The following is a 24,755-nucleotide window of genomic DNA, read 5'->3' on the forward strand; positions in this document are numbered from 1 at the left end:
CATGATGAGTTAAGGGCCTCTTCTTGGTGATCGCTATCAAGTGCATTTTTCCCTACTAGCACCTTCTGCATGGCATTGTTTTCACTGGCAGGTAATCCCACACAATGAATGAATCAATCTTGCCATTGAATAGACAAATTGCAACCAAGCCTCCTTCCTAGAGACAACCTGACTGTAACTAGAAACAATTCAGTGATGTCACATCTCCCATCGTACATCCACAGCAAAACAATACTGGGTTCAGTGCACAAGTCTTTACAATTTACGCTTTTGTAATACATCAACTTCAGTTATTGAGGAAGGGCGCAAGGATACTATTTTAGAAATTTATGGGTATTTGATGCAACTGTGCTCAAACTGTCCCAATATAGCCTACAAGGCTCTGCCACCTGTCCAACGCTTGGTCCAGGAACAAATCGTTTTGTGCTGAGGTATAGTAAATGTGATCAACCCAGCTATTAGGAGAGCTGGGAAATGGATTTCTGAATCAATAATCAGGATGGTACTCCACTTTTATCTTCCAGTTAAAGATACACACAAAGCCACAGTTGAGGTTTTTAGCAACATTTAATAGCATCTCAAATGAGATGGCGATTTTTACAAATTTTGCTTTTAGCAAGGAAAAAACCTGAAAATGCACTTGGTCCATATTTGCAAAAAGCCAGTTGTTGTTTTTTTAAAAAAAGAAAAAGTGTGAAACAGCTGATGCAAGAAGAGACCTAGCATTCTTTATACATCCCATATGAGTTGGGGTGGGAACACACTAATGGAATACAAGATCTGCTCTCACCATCCTCTTGGAAACCGCTTTTCCTAGGAGAGTCTGAGCTGTACTGAAGTAATTTTTAAGACACACGTACAACCCTACCCCATCTCTCTGTCAGAAAATGAAATTTCAGCGCATCATCTTGTGCAGTACTTTTGCATTGGTATATAACAAAGTAATATTAATTATAGCAGATGGCTGCTGCTCTCATTTCCTGGGTAGGAATGAAAGAGGAAGTGTGGAAGCCAGCATTTGCAACTGGTTATAAGACAAGAGGCAACGCCTCCCCTTGTTCTTTTCTCAAGGGCAGGCTCGGCACAAGGGGTGGGGGGAGGAGGTTTGGGGAAAGCTCTGCTTTCCGATGTCCTTGACTGGTAGATTTCTCATCCACAGAGGCACGAGGAGCAAGGCCCAGCAGCATTCAAAGGAATGTGCAAAGTGTTTTTCTTTTTGACCATGCTGAGAGGGAAGCAGGCAATGAAAGGGAGCTGGAGAGGTGTCTGGTCACACAGGGCCAGGCTAGGGCTGACAAGGACATAGGAGGTTGGGTAGTGATCCATTTGGAATGCAAAGTCCAGGTTCGGGGTAGGGCAGAGGGGCAAGGGGCAAGGAACAAAGCATGCTCAGGCTAGCTTGAGGAACTCCTGCAGGGTCTTCTGTTCCACTGCTTCCACAAACAGTTCGTAGTCCTGCCGGATGGGAGAAGCAAGAAACAAAACTCAAATACAGAGTCAATAATAAGGCAATATGTAATAGAAAGCTAGAAGCCTCTGAGGCCCCATCTGCACTATAAAGAAGTCTCATGCCACTATGAATAGTCATGGCTTCCCCCAAAGAATCCTGGAAGCTGTAGTTGGTTAAGGATGCTGAGAATTGTTAGACCACCTATTTCCCCTGAGCTACAATTCCCAGAGTTCCCTGGGAGGAAGGGATTGATGCTTAAACCACTCTGGGAATTGTGGCCTCAGAGGGGAATGGGGGTCTCCTAACAACACTCTGCACCCTTAACAAATTACAGTTCCCAAAATTCTTGGGGGGAAGCCATCATACCTGCCTAAAGTGGTATGATACTGCGTTAAATGTATAGTGCAGTTGTTGAGCTTCTTGCTACTAGGGCAAGAAGCTCAACAGAACTCTTTTCTCATCAAGGCACAGGAACAAGATACAGGAAGCCTTTGAACAGAGTACTCAAACAAAAATCAAGAGAGTCCTCCACCAACCACCAAAGAAGCCTCTGTGCTCCCAAATTTAGCTTGCTCCATTCTGCAACCTGCTCACACACTCAAGAGGCTCATCAGAAGCAGAAAGAGCAGGGACCACAGTTAACCAGAGGCTCATTATTAAAATTTTGTTTCAGAAAAAGTGGTTGCCGTAAACAATGGTCATCACCTCCTGTCTGTAAAGACAGGCAGAGTTTAGAACAGATGAAGTGACCCAGAGACTAAGCGAGCACTGGTGTGCGGTCAGGAACAAGGGTTGCGGAGGGAGGATAACCACAGAATCAAGCACCTTGGCTTCAGAGTTTTCAAAAAACCGTCCAACAGAAAGCAACTCTCTTTCAAATCTCTCTCACCCCCCAGTCCTAAAGCATAAAAGTCGTTCAGAACTTGGCCCAAGTACCACACTGGAAATCTGTCCCCAGACAGAGAGGATGAAGCTTATTTAATGATGTATATGACACAATCCTTATGGGTGGCTCTTGGCTGAAAAGCCCCTTTTCACCAAACAAGGCTTCCTATTAGCTGGGTGTTACAAAGGGAGCTTTCACAAGTGACACAGGAAATGACTTCTGATCTGGAATCTGTCACTTCTGGGTGTTGTTAACATGGCAGGGAATTATAGCCTTGGGATGGAACAGCACAGGCTGATAGATGGTCCTCTGGCACCTCCAATGAAGGAGAGCCAAGCACTGTTGGCAGCAGTCTAGTTTCCATTTATAGAGGCTCCCCATACCTTGAGGATGGAGAACCTGTGACCAGGATAGGGCTGACAAGGACTTAGGAGGTTGGGAAATGATCCATTTGGAATGCAAATACAGCTATCATCACCCCTGGCCACTGAGTAGGCTGGCTGGAGCTGATGGGAACTTGGGTTCAGTAACCTCTGGAGGGCCACAGCTTCCCTGTCATATCAGGGAATCCTCGAGGTGGGGAGGAGAGAAAGGATCCTTATGATCCCAAGATCTATTCCAGACAGGGAGGGCACAGTTAGTAGTCCACTGACATATCTACCTAGAAGAGGCTCAAGAACAAAGTTTTGTTTTAATATTAAAAAACACAGTTTAGCCTAGCTCTGATTCAAAAGGGGCCCTGTTGGTCAACTAGATGGCTACAGGATGGCTACAAATAGACCCAAGTGCAACAGCAACTCTTTCCATTTGTAATTCCCAGCAGCGGGTCTTCAGAGGCACATTGCCTCTGATTCACTTTTATTTCCTAACTTAACCCGCTGCTCGCCACACATTCCAAAGCACTTTGCAACAAGCAGCTGATGACAAAAGGAGGGCATGAACCTTTGCTTGCTCCCAAGATGTCAGATGGCATGTCACCTCAAAAGAGCAGCACCCCAGAGATGTCATAATAATAGCAAATGCCATTTTAAGTACACAAATGTCCACAAATAGCCAGGGTAGGCTTTTCACCCAAGGGACATTCAAAAAAGCCCATTTGGGGGGAAGGAGCCCAAAAGCTCAAATGTTGGTCAACTTGCAAATCTCTAAAATAATACGTCACTGCGCATATACTACATCTGTAATTTTTGCAGTGAACATTTACTACAATGAGTTGAAAAAAAGCATGAGGCTCACATATAACCCAACTCGCACCTGAGCATTATACATGCATTACCCACAAATCTAATTAGGTCCATTCAGGCATATGGGGCATCACCCCATCAACCCCAGTCTGCGCTCAGCCAGCCCTACCTGCCTGCCTGCCGCATTCTTACTTACAACCAGACATGGGGTGGGGGCTCTGCCTGTCACTGGTCTCTAGCCCCACCTAGTGTTAGTCTCCCTGCCTTCCATCCTACCAGCCACTAGAGCCTGCTAGGGCATAACCATGGACAGACTACAATAGGGCTAGAATGACAAAGCAGGCCTTGCCTTTAAAAGCTGTAAATGCAACTCATTCATAGGGCCATAAAGAACCTTGTACATAAACCAGGGTAGGCATTCATTAAGCCACGTTTGTGTGTGTTTGTGTGTACGTGTGATCTTTTCAGATTGAGGGCCAGAAGAAAAAATGGGCAGGGCAACAAGTTTACACATATAGCTCAGTGTCAGAGCACTGGTCTTGCATGCAGAAGGTCCCAGGTTCAATCCCCAGTAAAGTAGGGAAAGTCCCAAGGACCGGGGTGTGTGTGTGTGTGTGTGTGTGAGGCCTGGAGGGCTGCATTTGGCCCCTGACTTAAGCAACAGATCTACTCTTTTAAGGCACACAGGCCTACTCACACATGTATATGCACACATAGGTCTGGTCCGCATTCAAGGCTTCAAACTAAAGGCCTCTTGAAGGCCATTAAATATATGAATGGTCTTACAGGTTTCAGATCTATAGTTATATATCAGAATTTGTCCGGGGGGGGGGGGCACACCAGTCACACCTCTTGTGAACAGCCAACTCATCTCTTCACTACTAGCCTTGACCAGGGAGCGAAATAACTTTTTCTGCACCAACCACTCACCCCACAGTAATGGTCCCCATTGAAAATCTGGGGAGGGATGGCTTTTGGGTTGCCCGATTTGGCCCTCATTTCGTCCCGCAGGGCGTTATCCTGGGAGATATCCACCAGGGTGTATTTGATGTTCTTTCCATCCAAGATCCTGGTCACTTCGCTCTGCTGAGATTTGATCTGCAGAACACACAAAGGGGGAGGGGGGGTGAGGGGGAGATTAATCACCCTGTTCTGGGATTTGATACACAGGGAAGGTCACACATGGGAACACAGCCTGCTCATATTGCTCAATGCAAAACAAAGAGCCAGAGGCAGAGATTGCGAGACCAGCCATGCTTTGTGAGGGAGGAGGTTCCACTTCTCTCCAAATACAGACCAAGCCCAGTAGGTACAAATGCCAGCGCTGGCGGGATTCTAGGCATCGAGGAGAGGGCAGGGCTGCTTCAGAAATGCGGGGGGAGGGAGCTGCTGCTTCAGACTGCATCTGGAAGGGAGGATCCACCTCTAGAAAAAAACTGGTCCCCTCCAGATGTTCTGGACTACAACTCCCATCAGCCTGGCGTTGTGTTGTTCAAGGAAGACACTGGGCTGCGGGAGGCTGCGGGGAGAAATCCTCTTTCAAATGGGAAGGGAGATCTGGACCTCCCATTCTGGTTCGTTCCGCCATCAGAGAACTGGAGGGGCTCCCAGTTTGGATTCCCCTCCGGTTTCTCATAGATCACCCGCGGGGTTTGGGGGAGAAAACAAGATGACTGTAGCATCTGGATAGAGAAAGAATCCCCTATGTAAGAGAAGCCCGTCTAGGGAGCTAGAAGGGAGGGGGCAAGAAACGGGGGGCTCAAGTCAAGCGGGAGGACGTGGGGGTTGAAAAGGCAGCCAGCTGCATGGGGGCGGGGAAGGGAGAGGGAGCAAGAAAGGGGAGCGCACGCTGCAGAGGGATGGCGGAAAAGCTCCGCCTCGGAGTGCCAGGAGGGCGGGGGAGAAGCCAGCCGCTCGGCGAAGCAGCTCACCTTCCCTGGCGCGCCACTCACCTCTCTGGAGCCTGTCACCGAGGTGCTGTAGACCGTGAGGCTGGCCATGATGCTGGGCTTTGTCGCCGCTCCCTCTCTTCTTTGGCTGCTGGGTGGGTGGGTGCCTGGAAGGAAGCGGAGGAAAGGGGTGGAGAAGGAATCTGCTTCCTTCCCAGCCCCGCCCAGCATGTGATCGCGGAGGCCAATGGGGTCTACAGCCGCGGGCATGCGGGGCGGATAGTCTGCGATCCGGCCGCCAGGCGATGCTTTGGAGGCGGGTCGCTCGTTGTCCCCATGCATTGGATTGGGACTCGGTTTCCTTCAGGAGGCGCGGAGCCTCAGCCCAAAGGCTCTCAGGAGGAGTGTGTGTCTCTCTAGATCTTTCACGATCCACTTGCAGTTGGTCCGGGAAGTCTTAACTTGGAAGGAAGCCCCTTCGCGCGCACACTTGCTCTCGAGGAAAGAACACGCAGCCTGAGGTTTACCACCATCGACCGTGCATAGTTGGACAGCAGAAAGTTGAAAATACCAACTATTACTTTCCATTAAAGTATAGTTTATGGTCCATGAACTACATTGTATCGGTCCTTTATCAGTAAGGAAACAACGTTTAATTGGTTTTAAAAGCTCGACTTAAAAAGCTTCCCCAGTTAATCAAGGATGAACTCTACAAGCAGGGATAAAAGTGCTCATAAAAATTCCAGCTGGCAAACACCATCGTGGAAGAGACACTCCCTGCTTTCAGAAAGAGAACACCTTATATGATGCATAAAATATGGCAGCAAGTTTGCCTCGGAATTCATACACATATTAGTATTTACTCAGCTAATAATTTGTTTTCTCTGTAATACTACCCCTGCATACATAACAACTCTAGCACTGCCAGCATGTACATTTCTGTACACCCACACCAGATATGTGGGTTTGCTTGAGCAACAAAATAACACCTGAAGTTATTTCATTGTGTTAGCATTACCTAGACCAGCAAGCGTGGCCACCAGGCTGGGATGATGGAAGGTGTACTTTCAGTAACACCTGAAGGGCCAAAGGTTCCTCACAGAGAAAACGGCATGAATACAATAAATTAGTGCCAAATTGGATTAGTCTATTACTCATGAAATGGGAGGGTAGCAAGCCAGGGTGAAGGCGATGTGTGGCAGAGGTAAAACTCAAAGCAGTCCAGGATAAAGGCACTTTTTTAAAAAGTAGAAACTCCACTTTATTTTGTAACCAAAATACTAAGTACCAAGTAGCCTGGCAAAGTAAGCTTTCTTTAGGTACAAAATCAAAATCTGTGACTCAGATATTTTAAAATTATAACCAAGATTTTTCTTTCCGGTAAACCTGTTGTATAATAATAATAATGTTTTCTTCCTTTGGTATTTTGCAGTGAGTTTGCCATGACAACAAAGCAACTATCCCTTCACTGGCTGGAGTCACACAACTCCCACTTCATTAGGAAATAGCTTTGGCAGGGGTAGCAGTTGCCAGTGGGCAGAATGTCATGTAAATGCCACATTTCCATTAACTGTCAGAAATTCAGCACTTTCATTATTTTCTGTTGGTTAAGGCTCTTTGGTGTAGCAGCCTAGCATCAAGAAAACTATATTCTTGTCCCAATACACAACTTTGGATGTTCCAGCCTTTCATGCTGATAACAGATTCAACCTGGTACAGTAATACCTCCGCGAACGTCTGCCTCGTCCAACGTCCACTTTGGCGAACGTCTGCAGGAAACGCAGAAGTACCAGAACGGGTTACTTCCAGGTTTGCCACTCGTGCATGTGCAAAAACGCAGACGTGGCGCTTTGCCTTGCGTCCTTTTCAGCTAGCGGCTGGGGCTCCGGAATGGATCCTGGTAGCAAAACAAGGTATGACTGTACTTGATCAATCCATTCACTAACCTAAAGCTGTATTTTAAATCCATTTTTTCAGCAGGCTTAAAATGATTCCTCCTGGAAAGAAGTTATAGCCGCAATAAACTATGAACAAAATATTCAATTTCTACATCATCTGTTCTCAACAACAAACAGATCTTGGCGTTTGAGATGGGTCGTGTGTGCCCATCTTTCTGCAGGGTCAATACACCCTTTTCAATCTACCCTTTTCACACTGAAGCCTAGATGGATGGTTACCAAGTTCCTCACTTTCTACTTCACAATGCTCTCTCCTCCTCTCTCATATACATCTTTATTACTAGTTTACTCAGTTCTTTATTAATGATTTAATGCACCTCAGATGGATTCAGAGATATGTAACCCACCACTTTAGATGAGATAGGAACTTTAAGAATGCATACATAGAAAGGGACTGCTGGTGGGATGTTAGTCAGCCAATTGCATGTTGAGGCAGATTTTTAAAAAGTACGCTTGCAGTTATATCCAGGGAGGTAGGGAGAACAGCAGCTAGAGGCAACAAATGCTCTTTGTTAAGTTTGCAGTTAACTGCTTGTTAAGTTGGCAATTCCATGTGTATTCATAAACCTTAGAACAAGTACATGCATTGCACCAAGAGCATAACACATCTGGGCTACATGACTGAACATTCTTCCATATTATAAAGTTCCCATCTGTGTAAAGAAAGAGGCATAGGTTTCTTGCCAAGATCTTAAATGTTCTAATTGGAGGTGTGACGTTTTATTTTGAAACATGAGGGGCATTCAAAAACTCTTCCTCTACCTACATTCCATAACTTGTACAGATCAGTTTAGTCATAATAACTAACCAGTGAATGATCTCAATATTTTTGCTCAAGTCAGATCCACATGATAGATGGAAAGAATCCAAATGCTGCAATACAGCCACACACCTATAAGAATGCAGCTGATCTCAGACAGTTTATTTCTAGGAATTAAGGCACACGAGTATGAAAATCCACACTTTGGAATATATAGTAAGTATGTGCGTAAAGAACAGAGACATACAAAAACAGTTTAAAAGGTGCATTTGAATGGGAACATTTTAACCCATTAAAACAGGCACTGTGAAAGGCCATTTTACTGATGTAGGTTATAGCCCCCCTGCCCCAGTTAGACATTTGTAGAACTAATAAAGGCTTTTAAGACCAGACTCCTTGGTAGCAGCTGTACTTATAAGGCTTTTGAGGGTAAATGCATCAAGGCTTTTTAGAACTCCCAACATTGTACTCCTGCTTCTTTGGGGGTCCTTTCTAAACCAGAATAGTTCAGAGTACTGAAGAATTTCAGAACATCTTTATCCAGACCAATTTAAATGTTTCTACACATACGCTGACATAGTGGCTCCTCAGTCTTGTGCATGTCCACAATTGCACTAATATTTTTTTGCGTAAGCTGCAGTACACAGTAGCCAGAGTGATTCCTATGACTATGGTATCTAGAAAAAGTGCTGCTGCAAAAATCACAGAAATGATTGTCAGCTGTAACCATGTACTACTCCATTCACATACTTCCTCATGAAATTGCAGGCTACAAGCTGAAGAGAGGGTGCATTTACTGGCATGTGATTGCAAGCATGAACTAGCCCTGGAACTGCAATTATGTCACTGCTGAGAACTCACAGTTGGAAGGACCAGCTATTTGGTAGCCTGCCCAAAATCTTAACCAATTGCAAATAAAAAGGAAGTGTGTGCCAAACACAGACATTTTCTTCAAAGAACCTTCCTGGCAAGAGAAACACTTTGATTTCTTGGTGCAGGAAACACGCTCCACTTGGCATCAAATAGGAAGTATAATATATTGAAGGAGCTTTGGAAAATCCCACCCTATAGCAGCTTTCATGGATGTGGAATCTTAGTGCTTGGGTCCCATCATTTTGCCTTCATTGCGTGATACAGTTATCCCCCATATCCTGTGCATATCTGTCAGAAATAGCAGTCCGTAAATCTTCAATCTCTTTGCGCAATTGTTTTACATCCTCCAGCTTCTTCGCTATCATGCCCGGTTTCTGTAAGTCATCCTTTTCTTTAACTGAACAGTGCACAGCTGTGATATTGGAGAACAAAGTTATAGATGAGTGAGGTAATATTCAGGGATTGCAGATATCCCATTTAAGGCTAGAAACAGATTTATCCCCCCCCCCCCACTTTTAAAGCACATTCTAGCTCTCACTATTATTAATACACATTTGGGTATGTCTCCAAATGGTTAAGAAAGTATACTGAGAAGTGTTGAATGTCAATGGTCTAGTGATTCTGAAACGGTATTTCAAGTGAAGCAAACATAACTGAATAATTTTGATGACAGCAAAACAATTTACAAGATATCCTCAGCATAAAACCCCAAGCTGCCAAAATGGGGGCACCACGACACTCTTTTCCTACAGACTTTCCTACAGACTTTTCCTAGTGCCCCCCCATTACTCTCCATAACCTTTGTCATTAGGAGGCAAGGGTGGAGGAAGTGAGCTACCCTCTCCTGCATTTCGTTTTTCAGTTCCCTAGGCTTTTCAAGGCTTCAAGCAGCACCCAAGCAGCTAAAGGGGGGGGGGGGCTCAGGAGAGAAATTAGGGTGCTGGAGTCAGGAGGGAGAGAGGAATGCCAGGGAGAGCATGTGGGTGCACGCACCACATGTAAAATGGATCCTCTTGAAATTGCATAACGTTTTTTCAGTTCCTCACAGATCATATGTCCATTTAATGAGTCATAAGATTCATGGATCCAGTGTTTTCCAGCACTGACATGGTGCAAACACATGAATCTAAGGCTTATGGATCATCATTTTTTTTCAAGAGATTCCCTTAAAGTCACCATTGTGTGTAATGATTAAAATCTGAGATTTGTATTCATATTTTAGCAGTGTTGGCAAGCAGCTGGATGTAATTTTTACTGAACAGGCTACCAATGTAAGCTTTATTTTGAATATGCTTTTTGAGAGCTCTGTGTAAAATCAGGCAAATCCATGAGGCTGTATCAGTTCTACTGGATCTCAGTTTTACATAGACCAAACAAAAAAGCAAGGACTTTGTGTGTGCTCCTCTGTCCTTTGTGGGAGCAGAATGACCCAGGGGATTGAAGAGAGACATGGCTATGACCACAGACCTATCTCAAAATGCCAAATATGCCCACAGACCTAAAAAGCGTTGGCAACCCTTGTCCTATCAACAGGCAACCAATAAAACAGGAGAAGCGTTACATCTTCAGAATCCCAAAGAAAGAATATTCCTCTACTACTAGCTGCTGAAAAAAACTCAGTTTTACTTACTGCAAATCCCCAACAATAAAGACAAGTTGGGATCCTTTCCTTGAGCCCTTTGCGTTACAACGCTGTAGACAGACTGCAGATCCTGCAGGCAGCTGGCTAGCTCTCTATGCAGCTCTTGAATAAGGTGGGCTGTTTCATCAGACAGTAGCTGACCCGGCTCAATCTGCCGGAGGTGCTCCTGAAGAGTCAGATTTTTTTCCATCAGTTCCTGGTTCTGTACAGAAAGCTAAAAGGAATGGGGAAGAGAAGCTAGAGCATTAAAGAAGATCTCTATCACCCCCTAGTGTGAGACTGCAATTCTACAGTATGTCTTCTATGTTGGAAACCTTCAGGTTGGCGGCAGCACCCACTTTCTAATGGCGTTATAAAATATCAGAGGTCACTGTGTGATCTCAATTCTAACCATAATTACTGGGGAGGTGGGAATAAAAGAGATACTAGATCCTGAGCTACTTGATACTATGCTGTTGTAACCAAAAGCCACTGCAAGCTACAAATTGCTGTACAGCCCTAGGAGTACCAAAAACACCAAACACTATTTCTATATGGGTATAACAAACCAAAGGGAAGGAGGATTCAAATAAGGCTACAAATCTGAGAAGTAAAACAGACTTACTAGGCAGTCAAGGTGCTCTAAAGCAAAAAAGGGAGGGAGCGAGGGACTAGGAATGGAGATCCTACTACATAGTTGTTTGGCTGGTTAATCTGTTTAACAAATGCCAATATTTAAAAGGGAGACTACCTCTTTCACTGCTATGCGCAGTTGTTGCATTACATTCTCCTGCCTTAGTGCTTCCACTTTGAGAGCTTGACCTGTGTCTTCCTCCTGAGCAATCCGATTCTCTAGATCCTGGAATACAAGAACAAACAAATTCTGATTATCCTGTTGATGATTTGGATACATGAACCATATATCCAATCCTTCAATTTGAACTCACCTTTACTTCTGAAGATAACCGATTCATCTTCTTCTTCTGATTATCCACAATCTGAAAAAGATGAAAACTTTTAGTCTCTTAGCAAAATAATAAAAATTGAATGTTTATTGCTTTAACAAATGCATTTATGAGCACTGCACTACTGTGTATGACCCCATATTTGCAATTAGAGAGATTACACTCTGATCTTACTCTCAACCCCAAATTGTTTGTGGACTGTTCAGAAGAGATTATTTGTCCTGAAATATAACTCTTCACAGCAATACACCACTAATTCAGGATCACACTTGCAGGAAGTACTAGATTGTTGAGCTTAAGATCTTCATGATTTAAACTCTTCCCTCTTCAGATGCTTATCTGTAACCGTGATTCCTCACGTGGTCATCTGTGCAGTCACATACGAGTTCTGCGCTGGGGTCAGGCAATATATCAATATATTGTCTTATATCGATATAAAGAGCAAATTGTGATAACCATTTGTTTTTAAAAAAATCTGACAATATATCGTGAATTGTATGTGTGCTTGTGTGCAATAGTCAAAAAGCACAACATTGCAAAACTCAGGAAGCCAATGCTTCTTCCTGTCCTGTGCAGCCATTGCTATTGCTAACTCTGCCTCAGATGCTCTTCTGTGCTTTTTGTAGCGGCGGCAGCAGCAAGCTGACGCAAAAATTGCTTTTTGAGAAATCGCGTGTGAACTGCAGGTAACCCTCTGCCTTAGCTCTCTGTCTCCCGTCCGCCTCCTCAGCGGCAGGCAAAAATCATCCTTGGAGATATTGTGTGTGCGAGCAAGCGAGCATGCAGCCTAACGTCGCCTGACTGCTCTGTCTCCTGAGCAGGTGGAGCTCAACAGCCTGCAAGCAGGAACTTCCTTAGAGACGCCAGTCTCTTGCTGAAAGGCAGGCACCAGGCTGGTAGGTGGCTTAGGCAGAAGCATGGCTTCTGGAATCTGGAGCCCCTTTCCTCCTTCTGTTCTCACATAAAAATATAAACTGGGGTAATAGTAAAAAAGAAAAAGAAAAGCTTTCTAAAGTAGACAATACAAATTTTGATGGGAAGCTTGCTCCCAACCCTCACAGTGCATATCCTGGAGACATGGCTCCTGCCTTCCTGCTCAGTTCCTAACACACTGTTGCAGGGACTATACAAGAAGTACTCAAGTGACAGCAGGTCCTAATGGCATCTGCAGTGAGGAAGAAGGGTGCAAGCACACAATGACGCCTCAGTGAATGACAATCCAAGCTGTTTTGTTATTCTTTGTTATCTCTGTGCAGTTTCACAAATAGGAGAATAGCAAGGTTGCTTACCTAGAGGTAGGGGTGTGATGTTAATCACTGAGCTTGGCACAACCTATCTAAAAGAGATGTCTATCTTAGCAGATACAGAACCCATATGTGGGACTGCACAAAGAATATGATCCAATTGCCAGAGAATATGAGATCCACAATAACCACCAATTCCCCACTGGGAGTAGGTTACCTTCCTAAGGAGTTCACATTCATTTTGCAGGGAAACTTTTTCTTGTTTCTCTTTCTCCAACTCCTGGGCAGTGTCGTCTGTTGCTGAATTCTTCCCACGCTGCATTTTATCTTGTAAACTAAGAAACAAGATGCCAATGCTAAATGGAATGACCTCAACAAGTTCACCCTTTGAAGATGGATTTCATAATACTCAATCTGAACTACAGCCACCCCATATTGATCCCATGATCCCATATTGACCAAGTAGAAAGCCTACTCTACTCCAAAAGCATGCATTTTAAGTAACAAAAAACACATTTTAAAGACATTCTTAAGTCATAGTCACATTTGTGTTAAGGAGACAAGGCCACATTTTTCTGTGAAAGAACAAAAAAGCCAAACATTGTCTTGTAGCTCTTCCCTACCCCTCATCCAATATGGGAAAAAATTGACAACCTTACATAATCAGCATGGCAAGTTCCCTAAACTTGTTCACCCTCTGTCTTCACTGGAGCTCAGGAGAGGCAGCAGGCCTCGAAGCCTGCTCCAACTGGACTGTCCTGTCAACTCCCCAAATACAAGGCATTGTGGGAAGAATTCTGATTATTTGTTTTTATATTGTTTATTGTGATTCTGTCAATGGATTTTGATGGTAATTGTGATTCACATTGGAAGGATTTGTATCCCTAGAGAGAGAATATAAACAGCTACAATTTTTGTAAAAAAGATATCCCAAGCAAGGACACTCAATTGATGAGACAAATGCTGGGGATGGGGAACAGATTCATGGGCAGGAGGAAGGACTGTGTCCCCGCACCCCCACTGTAAACTCCCTTTACTGTTAATCATTCAAAACACACCCCTCTTCCACACAACTGGGTAGTTTAAACAAAATGGATCTGCCTCCATCACATGCTACTAATGTTTTAAAAGCAGCCCAAAGCCCAGTGCCAAATTATCTCCTCTTGATTCTGAAGCCAGAATGTTTACCATAATTTGGAAGACAAAACTGACATGACACACTTTTAATAGCAAGCTCACTACATGCCTATAGCCAACTATTTTATCTATCTATCTATCTATTGCATTTATATACTGCCTTTATGCCAAGGCACCCAAGGCAGATTTGGCCAATACCCATATACTCAGCTCCTGTGGTGTCTGCTCTTCCATTGTCCATTTTTCTCTCTCAAGCATCACGCTAACTCCAGAGTCTACTCTTTGCCCCCAAGCTCCGTTACTCAGTTTTATAGTTTTAAAAACTGAATGTTGTGTATCTACACAGCAAGCTGACCACAATCTCTTTCCCACTCGACCGCTACTCAAGTTTACTCTTCTACAGCTATTCCCACCTCTTGCCCCCACCCTCATTCCCGAGGCTTGTACTATCGTATTGTCTCTCACCACATCCCTGATAGAAATGCATTATAGGGAAGTTCCACCACAAGCACTATACAATATAAGACTTTGAGACCACACCAAATAACATTCTCTTATTTCATTCTGTTTCTTCACTCACAGTTCCCAAGAGCATTACCTGCGCACGGTAGAAAGCAGTTCCATTTCTTTGTGTTTCTGCATTTCTAGGTGCAGCTCCTTCTCTCTACAATTGGCACGAACATCTGCAAGCTCTTTCTCAAGAGTGGTCACTGATTCCTGCAAAGCTGTAGTTGCCTGCTGAGATTCTTTTAACTAAAAAAGTAGAGAGAGAGAGAGCACACTTCAGAACCAACAGAATTCTTTCCTAGCAGTTTTTCTTTCACGCAAAGCATATGTCTCCTACATCTTCTTCCAAGAAATTTGAATAGATCAGAATATTTCAATTCCTGAAAACAGATTGCCATTCCAGCCAGCCATGCACACTCAGTTAGATGCAAAGACCTGGCACAAGTGCAGCTGTATCCAGGAGATACCAATATACCTGATGGTGGAGTTTCTTATGATCTTCCAACATTGGAAGGTCAGCAACGTAACGCTCCAGAGTCTCAATTCTCTGCTGTTTCTCACGGTTCTGTTCAAATTCTTTTTGGCACTTCTTTTTCAGGTGCTCAATATGTTTATCTCTTGCCTTTACCTGCACAAACAAAGAACAAAAGTAGGGGCTTTCTTAGAGGACTGTTTTTCACTCATTGAGTGAGTGCATGTATCAGCTTTGAGGGGCAAACACTATTTTAACCTACAAGCAACAAATAAAATATACATTAGAGGCTTCATTCAAGCAGAGTACTTCAAGACAGAATGGGCCATCACACAGAGCAGGCTAATCTCACTCCAGGCTACACAAAAGCAGCAACATGATGTCAGGGGGTAAGTTGTGTCAGCTAAGTAAAAAAAAAATGTTCTCTTTAAGACATGCTGATGAAGAATGCAACACATTTTACATGCAGAGCACAGTTAAAGCTTCATTATTAAAAAACCGTAGGATTTGGGTGCTCAGAGAAACCCAGTCCAGTACTGGTGCTACTGTTTTGGAAAAATCTTGATGTGCTCAGCTTTCTGCCCATTGCATTTCACTATTTAGAATCTTCAACGCTGATGTGGGGTTTTGGTGGAGAGGAATTCTGATGCCCCAGAGAGCAAAATTGTTTAACATGTTTATTTTATTTTATTTTTATTTAGTAAATAAACTTTGAATTTGCTAAGCTTGCCTATTAAATGTATTGCAATTAAAGGTAAAGGTACCCCTGACCATTAGGTCCAGTCGTGGCTGACTCTGGGGTTGCGGCGCTCATCTCGCTTTATCGGCCGAGGGAGCCGGCGTACAGCTTCCGGGTCATATAGCCAGCATGACTAAGCCACTTCTGGCGAACCAGAGCAGTGCACGGAAATGCCGTTTACCTTCCCGCTGGAGCGGTACCTATTTATCTACTTGAACTTTGAGGTGCTTTCGAACTGCTAGGTTGGAAGGAGTATTGCAATTAGCATCCATTCATTGTTACTAATGAAACAGAATTATTTCTAACTCACATTACTGATCTTCAACACAGAAACCAATTTCCAAAAGCAATGCTACATGATGCAAGATCAGGAAGCAAGAACTCTTTCAAGACTCCAGGTTTAGATGCCAGAAGAGCCAAGTACTAGGTTTTTTTGCTCAAGAGTCAATCCTTCAATATAAACTTATGTGCAAGAAGCTGTTGTACTCTTGCCTTAAACCCAAAATGCATGAGGGGGAGGATTCTGTATACCAACATTCCTTGCATATTTTGTGATAGTTTATTCTTACTACCTGCAATGTCCATAATCCGAAGCAAAACACTCTGCATATACCATGTGCCCATGTACTGTTTTCCTTTTGTAACCAAGTATCTTAGTGGAAACAGGGAGACACCTGTTGTATTAATAGAGACAGCTCACCCTTTCATCTTGTTTCTTCAGCTCCACTGTATGCTTCTGTATAGTCTCCTTATGGGCCTCCTGGATCTGTTTTACACTTGCTTCTAAAGCAGCCAGTTTCCTCTCCAACTCAATCTTTTCCTTAGTAAGAGATTCTGTTTTTTCAGTAAACTGAGCTCGTAAGAATATGTTCTCCCGCTGCATTTCCTGCAAAAGAGTTAATGAGGATCATACTAGCTTCCAAGCATTCTCAAAATCCACACCAAATATTGCACCCCCAGAAAAGCAGCAATTGCAAAAAAAAGAAAAGAAAAGAAAAGAAAAAAGACCAATGGTATGGTGGATACTGTCAGATCCAGAGCTTCAGAAGATCCTGCAATGGTAGATGACTAGTATGGCATTTCCCTAATCCAGCCTTCTTCACCCAAGCATTATTTCTGTACCTCTTACTTCAGAAAAATGAAGGAAATAGAATCTTCAAGCCACACCAATGTTTGTCTTCTGGTTTGTTTATATTTTTTGTTTTGGTTGATGTTTTTCTTTTCTTTTTTCATTGGTGTGTTTTGTTCATTTTTCTTTTTCTTTTTTTTCGTTGTTGTTTGGCATAGAAAACTAATAAAAAGAATTTTAAAAAAAACAAAACCACACCAGCCATGAATTGATGGTACTTACCTGCATTCTGAGCAGATACAAGTCCCCATAAGCAGCAGGATGGCTCAGGAGGGCATTGTGGACTTGCAGCTCACTTTCTCGTACTTTCTGCTCCAGCTGTGAAATGTGTTGCCTTTGCCTTCAAAAAAGGAATAACCCCAACACACATATTTACATTTGCAAAGTCAGGTATTAAGAAAACAAGAAGTTTTATTCAGTAGGATGGACTTTATACAAGTTTTTAAATGGCATTTACCAATGCCTGCTTATAATCTAAAGACAGGAAGCAAAGATGGGGGAGGGAGAGTAATGGAAAGGGAAAAGGTAACTGGGGATGAGGCTACCTTCCATTGTCATCCCTCAATTTAAACAATAAATATGTGTTGTCTGAAAGTGAGACAAAACATGAGCCCAGGTTTGAATATAACACTAAACCAAGTCACAGCTTAGTGTGACAACTTAAATGTCAGAACCCCCATGTTTGCTCATTCATGCTAAACCATAGTATGGCTTAGTGTTACATGTTAATTACATGCTAACTGAGCGACAGTCTCAAGACTTGATAGTTGGAAATCTAAAAGATTATTTCCATTTCCTACCTGTCAATGAGGATTTCTTTCTCCCTGAGCAGGTTCTCATTTGAATTTACAATACCAACCCACTGGGCTGGATCAACAGTGTGCAGTGAAGTACTGCTCCCCAAGGGATGGTAGCAAGGAGCTTTGTTTTGCAGCTGGAATCATGAGGGTCAGACAGAAATAAGGCATTAGGTTCAGTTCAGACACAACTTTTAAGAGGCTATTTGCTTCCATGGTTTCTGTGTTGAAGAAACCATAGAAGACTCATCTGACACCCAGCTATTCCAGACCCACATCAAAACACTATGAAAAAAATAGCTCCATAAAGAATTGCACTCAATAATTTTAGATCACTCTGTGTGTTACAGAGAAATGATACACTGGACCAACCATGAAAGTTCCCTTTCTGCAGGGAATGGAAGGGATTTGCTCTAAGTCACTAAACAAAGATGGTTTCATCTCACTAGAAGAGTGTGGATTTTATGACAAAGTTTTCAAAAAGGCAAAATGAATCACAGTCATTTTGCTAACTGTTACTTGTCTGCAATTTTTTCCATACACAGTAAAAAAGAACTCATGATATATAGTAACAACATTTGGAAAAACAAGGCTGGAATATGCACTTTGGAGAATCCCTAAACTCCTTAAAACCCAGATACAACAAATACAAGACTTCTCCCTATGCATACCCATGAGCTGCCCATTTTTTCAGGAACTTCTCCTTGAAAAATGGCACAGTGCCACCTCTCCCTGTAAACTAAAGCACCACATAGACAATACTAATGATTATCAATTCCACCCTCATTAATCGTTATTCAAGGAAGCATATTACCTTGTACTCTTTCACCAGACAAATCCATACAACAGCATTAGTCACTGACAACTGTATATTTTATTTCTATTAAACCACTATCATAGAGATTAAAGCAGAAAACAATTTAGAGGAGAAAGACTCACACTTAAATAGAAAGTGGAAACATATATATTTCAGAAAAATAAACATGCAATGGAATAACTCTGTTTATATGCAACTGTGAATAAGGGCTAAAAGTGCTATTCAACTTTAAACTCTTGTTGTGTCCACACACTCTCTTAAACTAAAGCAGATTGTTTCAAAAAGACCTTCTACCTGAATCTGCTCCAATTGCAGGCGAACACGGTCCAAGTGCTGATTCCAGGCACTAAGCGCACAATTCTCATGCTGATGTAGTGTGCAAGTTTCCTGCTTCCACAGCTGAGACTGAGCAGCTGTTGGGCTGGGGTACATAGTAGCAGGATTAAGCCCCAAGGGTACCTGCTTTTCACAGACTCTGTTGGTTTCTGTTGCTGGTTTAACATCTAGCAGCACTTTGCATGGATCTTTTTCTAGGCCAGTAACAGCAGTATCTGAATTACACATTTGAAGCTGGGACCAAGGACCAGCAGACTGCTTATCCAGAAGAGGAGATTGGTTAAACGTGAGTTCAGCAGCCAATCTAATGGGTTTCTGAGCACATTCCACACTTGTTTGGTCAGGAGCAAGGAAAGAGGATTGGTTACAGCCATTTTCCATTGAAGTTTGATAAAGATGAACAGGGTTCCTGTGAAACACCTGGGAGTGCCTCAGAGTATCAGGATCATGGTTGGACATCAGCCCTCCTGTGCTACTTGAAGAGACTGGCAGAGAGGAAGTCAGGGTGGTCCGAAGCACGCTTGATTCACCCACTGAACAAGAAGACCTATCTAGCATGGAAGGCATGACATGAGCTGTAGGGATGGCCACTTGGGTTTTGATGGGCTGAAATGAAGAACCGTCACTGGAACTGCAGAATGCTGGGAAAAGAAAAACAACTGGTAGATTAGGCTCAAAACATTACACTTTAGAGAAGTGTAGCTTATCTGTACACTACGCAGCAGAGCTTCTACAGTATATGATAAAAAGGAAAAGCCATTTTCTTATAAACAATAGCTATATTTCCTAGCTTATTTGCATCAGCCTCTGGACACAATTCAAATGTGAATATGCAACCAGACTAACTTTCATTTGATCAAATGAGATCTTAAAAGAAAAGTGGAACTTTTTAGCTGCTCATAAAAAACATATTGAAGTGTGGCTTTATAAAATGCTAACACTTACTCAGGGCCGAGGAGCTGAGCTCTTGATTACATTCCCAACCAACAGCACTGCAATTCTCATTTGCTGCCGGACACGTCAAGTGAAGTTGGCGACTACCCTAAAGCAGCAGTAGATTGGAACACCTCCTAGAAAAGTGAAGCAATTGCTGCCCTGTTTGGCATTAGCTTCCCCCCAAAATAAGCTTTGATTCTCCCCAACAGCTGTACAGAATAAGGCTGTACGAATGCTGAAAATACTGACGCAGAAGTACCAGATCTGACTAGATGGAAGTGTGAAGTTATTCTTAGCAACTCTCAGGTTTCAATACAGGAAAAACAACAGCAGTTCAACCAAACAGCAAGGCACCATATTGACAAACAATATTTATTCCTCTCCATATTCTTGGGTACCTTTGCATGAATTTAAGTCAGCAAAAATACAATTTAAAAGTTTGTCTCTCTGGGCTACAGCTTCTTTCCTGTTGATCTCATATTGCCACATGTTTGCAATACCCAAATGCTGATATGAAGGGGAATGCAGGGCCCTAGTTTGATTATCACAGGATTGATGCTATGCATGGCATGGTTAAGCATCTACTGACAAGATGCCAATATGAAGTATGTCAGAAGAATTGGTCAGCTGATAACTCCTCCAAGAACTGAAATTTGATTATGCAAGAGCTAGACACATTTCAAAAACAGGAGGGCAACACAATGTTGTTTAGTATTTATTAAGCCAATCATATGAAGATGTGAAGACTATCTACTAATCAGAATATTGGCACTAGGAAACAAGTTTTATTAAGAATAGAACAGAGCATGACTCTGCATGTATGAGATCCTGCATTAGATTTCTAGCATTTCTTATTTGCAGAATGCAGAAGTGCTGGGAAAAGTTATTTAAGACGCCCTGGAAAACTAAAGGCACACATGCTGTCTCTTAAATTAGGGGCATCTGGACGTGCCCAGAGAATATTTGCATAGGAAAATTCACATCTCAGCTAACCCACTCACCTTGGTGGCCTACTTCGCACATGGCATTTACCCATCAAGAGTGTAGAATGGTGCTGGAAGGCAATGCACATATGCAGGCTATGCAACATCTCCATAAGAACTCCTTATGAGAGATGAAAAGAGGGAAGTAGACTAGGGGCACAGCCACAGATGTGGATGACAGGGAAAGAGAAGGCACCCACAGCAGCCAGGAAAAGATGGAGCAAGTCATATCCTTTCTCCCACCAGAACTGCTTCTCCCAGGCACCTCATGAACAAGTGCTTGCTCTCCTTCCCGGGACACTGGTTAACAAGTCTTTAGTTCAGTGCCAGCAATTTGGATCTTGAAGTGATGAGGCAAGTGCTTGCTTCCTTACCAAGGGAGTCTGAGTGCCTGAAGTTTGTAGGATGCAGTTACAGCTGGACACTCTGAAATGTATTTAGGGTGTAGTCTACCTTCTAAACCAACTTCATACAGTGCAAAAAAAGAAATGGACACTGCATATGTGACAGGGTACCAACAAATTACTTTTCAATTGCTGCGTATATAAACAGCAAAACAGATGTTTCATTAACATCACACATAGCATGCACTAAGCAAATGCCTTCCCCCACATCCCATACTAATGTATATCTGTGTAGGGAGAGTTTTATATGCAAAGTTGCCCACTGCTAAGATAAGCTAAAGGGCATATCAAGTTTCCTTATACGGTACACAGTCACATCATGGATAATTTTTCTACAGTCAGAAGTCCCCAAAGCCATTAGCTCTGTAACCTTTGAAATTTCCTAAAATGGAAACAAATTTCAGTTCAAAGGAACTTAAAAGACCATGTGCAGCAAGAAGCTGATCTGTTTCCTGGTTGACATAAAGTCTCAGAAAAGGGAGATAAAAAGTCAACCAGACTGTGGACACCTATTTATTTATTTTCAAAATCCGTATCCATTCTTCAGCTAATATACTCAGAGCAGCAAAAAACAACTTATTAAAATAGAATAAAATAATATATTGATAAAACAGAGAGTGGAGGCAAAACCAGCAATTAATATCAGCCAGTTTATAGCCTGCAAGTCCTGGACAACAGAGAACACATGCCACCAGAAAAAAAACAAATTTGGTGCCAGGATAATTATCTAGGAAAAGTTCTTCAAATGCAGGTTATCACCAGCTGCCTAGCCTCTCATGGTAGGAATAGTACTCAGAGAAATTAACATTAAATACTCTGGAAATTAACATTAAATATCAGACAGCCATGTGTAGGAGAAAGCAATCCTTCAACGAGTCAGATCACACATATTTAGGGTTTTACAGGCAACAGCCAGCACTTTGAATTATGTTCAGAAAACAAGCCACTAGCAAGTGGAGTAGTTTTAAAAATGGCAACATCTGATCCTTGCAGCCAATCCAAGGCAGTTTGTGAACAGTCTTCAAGTGAGTCCCACATACAACACACTGCAATAGTCCAATAGTCAGGACTGAACTTCAGTTTATTGGTCCTCATTCAGTTCATTACCAATCCTAAATACAGATTCAATTCTGCCACTGTCTCATCTGAAAAAGTGTGCAATAATATGAGAAGGAACAGTAACCCGGAATGTAAAGGCTTTGTATTGGAACTTAAAAATGGAAACTTACCATCAGTTCTGTTCGAGGAGGAGGTCTCAGTTAGAGTGTCCCCAAAGGCAGCCATGCTTGGAACTATGACCAAAGTTATCTATCTGGAATTTTAGATAAATATCAAATTTACAAGACTGTATCTAGCCAATCACTCTTTTAATCTTACATAAAGCTTTATATCTATAGACAGATCTCCAGAGCACATTCTCATTCTCTTGTGTATGGTATAAAGATATCACTACAGTATGTGTACAAGGTATACAGACAAACAGGCAGGCTCTGAAAAAAAATTCAACGGTAGTATGCTATGAAGAGAGAAAGGGTGTAAGATCAGGCTTAATTCTTGTATGTTGAGTTAGTCACACTGCCTCCCCTACTTCACCCTTCTAAGGTATTATGTACTGTATATATTTTTTTTTGCTGTAAGTCACTTGCAGACCTTCAGGTGACAAGTGACTAAGTCTAATAAATGAATGAAGACATAACACAATCCTTTTAGTTCTGATTTAATGGCTAGAATACACACCTAATGGCTTTTACATTCATTCCCAACAATATTCAACAGCGGCAAGAGTTCAACAGTTCTCTGTGGGGCATATTCATGCAAAATCTGGAACAATGCCTTTGAGCCACTCTCATACGACTTATTTTATGTGTGATATATAGAAGATCATCCATATTTTTGCCAAAACATGTTTTATTTACACATTTTAAAAGCACATGTATAATACTTTTATCCTGTTCCCTGACCTGGGAAGTTAAAAACAAAACAAAACCTTTGCATTACCAATGCTGTGCATGTTTATTTGAAAGTCCTGTTAAATTTCATAGGACCTAATCCCAAATGTGTGAATAGGATTACAGCCATTGTGCATATTAAGAAGGTAGCAGTCATGTAGCACACTTAAATTGCCTGTCACCTAATGCATCTGCCAAAATTAACTTCTGGGTTTGCCAAAATAAAGAATGCCACATTTCTTTTTATCTCTGCTCTTTACCTGAGCAGGAACTTGTGGTTTCATTTGAAGTGTGTGGGAAAGAACAGGTTTACAGGCTAGGCATTGTTTTTTTCAAAGAAATGGGGGCAGCAGCCATTTTTTCCTTCTCCATCCCAAAACCCCAAGTGTGTAAGCCAGTATCTCAGCATCTGTGAGGGACTCATCTTGTAATCTCCAATTTAGACATTAACTACAAGCAGATCTTATAGTGAACATCCAGGGTAGTTTTTCTGATTTTTTGCTTATTATTTTTCCTCAGCTAACCACCCCCATTTTGTGTAACATCCTGCCCAATCAAGATTTCTACAGATCTCAAAAGCTTTCCATTTTTGTGGCATTTTGGTTGGACACAATCAAGGCATTACCCAACTGCAGCCTCTAAATATATATTGCTTCTAATTGCGGCTGCAATTCTACATGTTTGGAACCTACCTGGAAATAAGTCCTACTGCACTCAGCTGGACTCACGTCTTCAGTGCAAATACCAAGAAATGCACCTTATGGCATAGGTTCCCTGTACCGTGGTCTGTGGCCCAGCAGTGGCCTACAAGCTTCGTTCATGTAGTCCATGGCATGTCCACATTAAATATTCATTTCGATTTTCAATTGTATTTTTATTGCTTCTATTTCTTGCATTAAATTACAATTTGAGTTCTATGGAATGCAAATTGCAACACAATAAAATACAATATAAAACAAAAGAATGAATAAAAATACAACTAAAAAGCATTCAGCATCTAGCAGAGCACATTGCAATTACTACAATGGGCAGAAGAATCATTAAATGGTCTATCCATTTTGATGGAGTTCACTTTCAAGTAAGCCTGGTTTTGAGTTTCTAGCCCATGACTTATTTAGAATCCTCTCAATCCGCATCATGTGTACATGAAGAGCATCTTTCCTTCAAAGAGCCACCAAAGGGAGGGGGAATCCAGCAATGGTGTTTTAGGGGGGAATTATGACTGTATTTTAAGGCTAAATAGTGCCTATCTGAGGGCACAGAAGGACACCCATCTCCTCACTACCTTTCCCTCCACCCCGGTTTCGGATAAAGCCGTGGTTGTTTATACCGAAGAATATAGAGTATTCCAGGGTTTCTGAGCGGCGAATTAAATGGGGTCAGGGCTCAACCCACAAAGAGGAAAGCTATTTATTATTATTATTTTACCTCTAGCGTACAAATGACGGGTCCGCGAACAAAGATCCCTTTGAGCGAGTGCTGAGGTAAAACACATCCGTTCACAACTCGGATAAGAGCAGACGACGACGAAGTCTCCCCAGACAACTCCGGGAAAGCGGAGCCTTAGACCTCCCGCCGCTCACTGCGCACGCGCAACGACCGTTGCACGCGGGTGAAAAGAAAAAGGCTCACGACGCTCCACCTTCTCCATTGTTGCCACGCCCACTCCCTCGTAGAGTGACCGTTGAAGGCTCGCGCCTTCGGCCGCGGGGCGGCGCC

At 42.6% G+C, this 24,755-nt stretch overlaps 2 protein-coding genes across 5 annotated transcripts; both read right to left on the minus strand.

Moving 5' to 3' along the window:
• Positions 1-548: 548 nt before the first annotated feature.
• On the minus strand, positions 549-5,636 carry SH3BGRL3 (SH3 domain binding glutamate rich protein like 3). The gene is made up of 3 exons (XM_081016385.1): positions 5,473-5,636; positions 4,451-4,618; positions 549-1,455 (listed from the first exon to the last, which is right to left on the minus strand). Exons 1-3 carry the CDS (start codon positions 5,518-5,520, stop codon positions 1,390-1,392), a joined length of 282 nt encoding a protein of 93 aa, XP_080872511.1. The 5' UTR covers positions 5,521-5,636; the 3' UTR covers positions 549-1,389.
• A 2,605-nt stretch (positions 5,637-8,241) lies between these two features.
• CEP85 (centrosomal protein 85) lies at positions 8,242-24,605 on the minus strand. 4 transcript variants are annotated; one of them, XM_081016371.1, is made up of 13 exons: positions 24,465-24,605; positions 22,317-22,399; positions 18,723-19,405; positions 17,615-17,748; positions 17,037-17,154; positions 16,386-16,571; positions 14,950-15,102; positions 14,566-14,720; positions 13,048-13,165; positions 11,569-11,619; positions 11,373-11,480; positions 10,631-10,856; positions 8,242-9,412 (listed from the first exon to the last, which is right to left on the minus strand). In XM_081016371.1, exons 2-13 carry the CDS (start codon positions 22,369-22,371, stop codon positions 9,249-9,251), a joined length of 2,151 nt encoding a protein of 716 aa, XP_080872497.1. In that variant the 5' UTR covers positions 22,372-22,399; positions 24,465-24,605; the 3' UTR covers positions 8,242-9,248. The 4 variants fall into 4 exon arrangements, with proteins under 4 accessions (XP_080872497.1, XP_080872498.1, XP_080872499.1 ...); XM_081016372.1 differs by lacking the exon at positions 24,465-24,605 and adding an exon at positions 23,729-23,772; XM_081016373.1 differs by lacking the exons at positions 22,317-22,399; positions 24,465-24,605 and adding an exon at positions 19,710-19,862.
• Between the last annotated feature and the right edge of the window lie 150 nt (positions 24,606-24,755).

This window comes from Podarcis pityusensis (assembly GCF_964106645.2).
Source record: "Podarcis pityusensis genome assembly, chromosome: 8".
Classification (NCBI taxonomy): Eukaryota; Metazoa; Chordata; class Lepidosauria; order Squamata; family Lacertidae; genus Podarcis; species Podarcis pityusensis.

Excerpts from the sequence above, each read along its gene's own strand:
- SH3BGRL3 (XM_081016385.1), bottom strand. The coding sequence starts at position 5,520 with ATGGCCAGCCTCACGGTCTACAGCACCTCGGTGACAGGCTCCAGAGAG. Across the intron at positions 4,619-5,472 it reads CGGTGACAGGCTCCAGAGAG|ATCAAATCTCAGCAGAGCGA; the intron begins GTGAGTGGCGCG and ends TGTGTTCTGCAG. Across the intron at positions 1,456-4,450 it reads ATGGGGACCATTACTGTGGG|GACTACGAACTGTTTGTGGA; the intron begins GTGAGTGGTTGG and ends CCCATCCGGCAG.
- CEP85 (XM_081016371.1), bottom strand. The coding sequence starts at position 22,371 with ATGGCTGCCTTTGGGGACACTCTAACTGAGACCTCCTCCTCGAACAGA. Across the intron at positions 13,166-14,565 it reads CTGCTTTCTACCGTGCGCAG|TTTACAAGATAAAATGCAGC; the intron begins GTAATGCTCTTG and ends CTTGTTTCTTAG. Across the intron at positions 11,620-13,047 it reads AATGTGAACTCCTTAGGAAG|ATTGTGGATAATCAGAAGAA; the intron begins GTAACCTACTCC and ends CATCTTTTTCAG.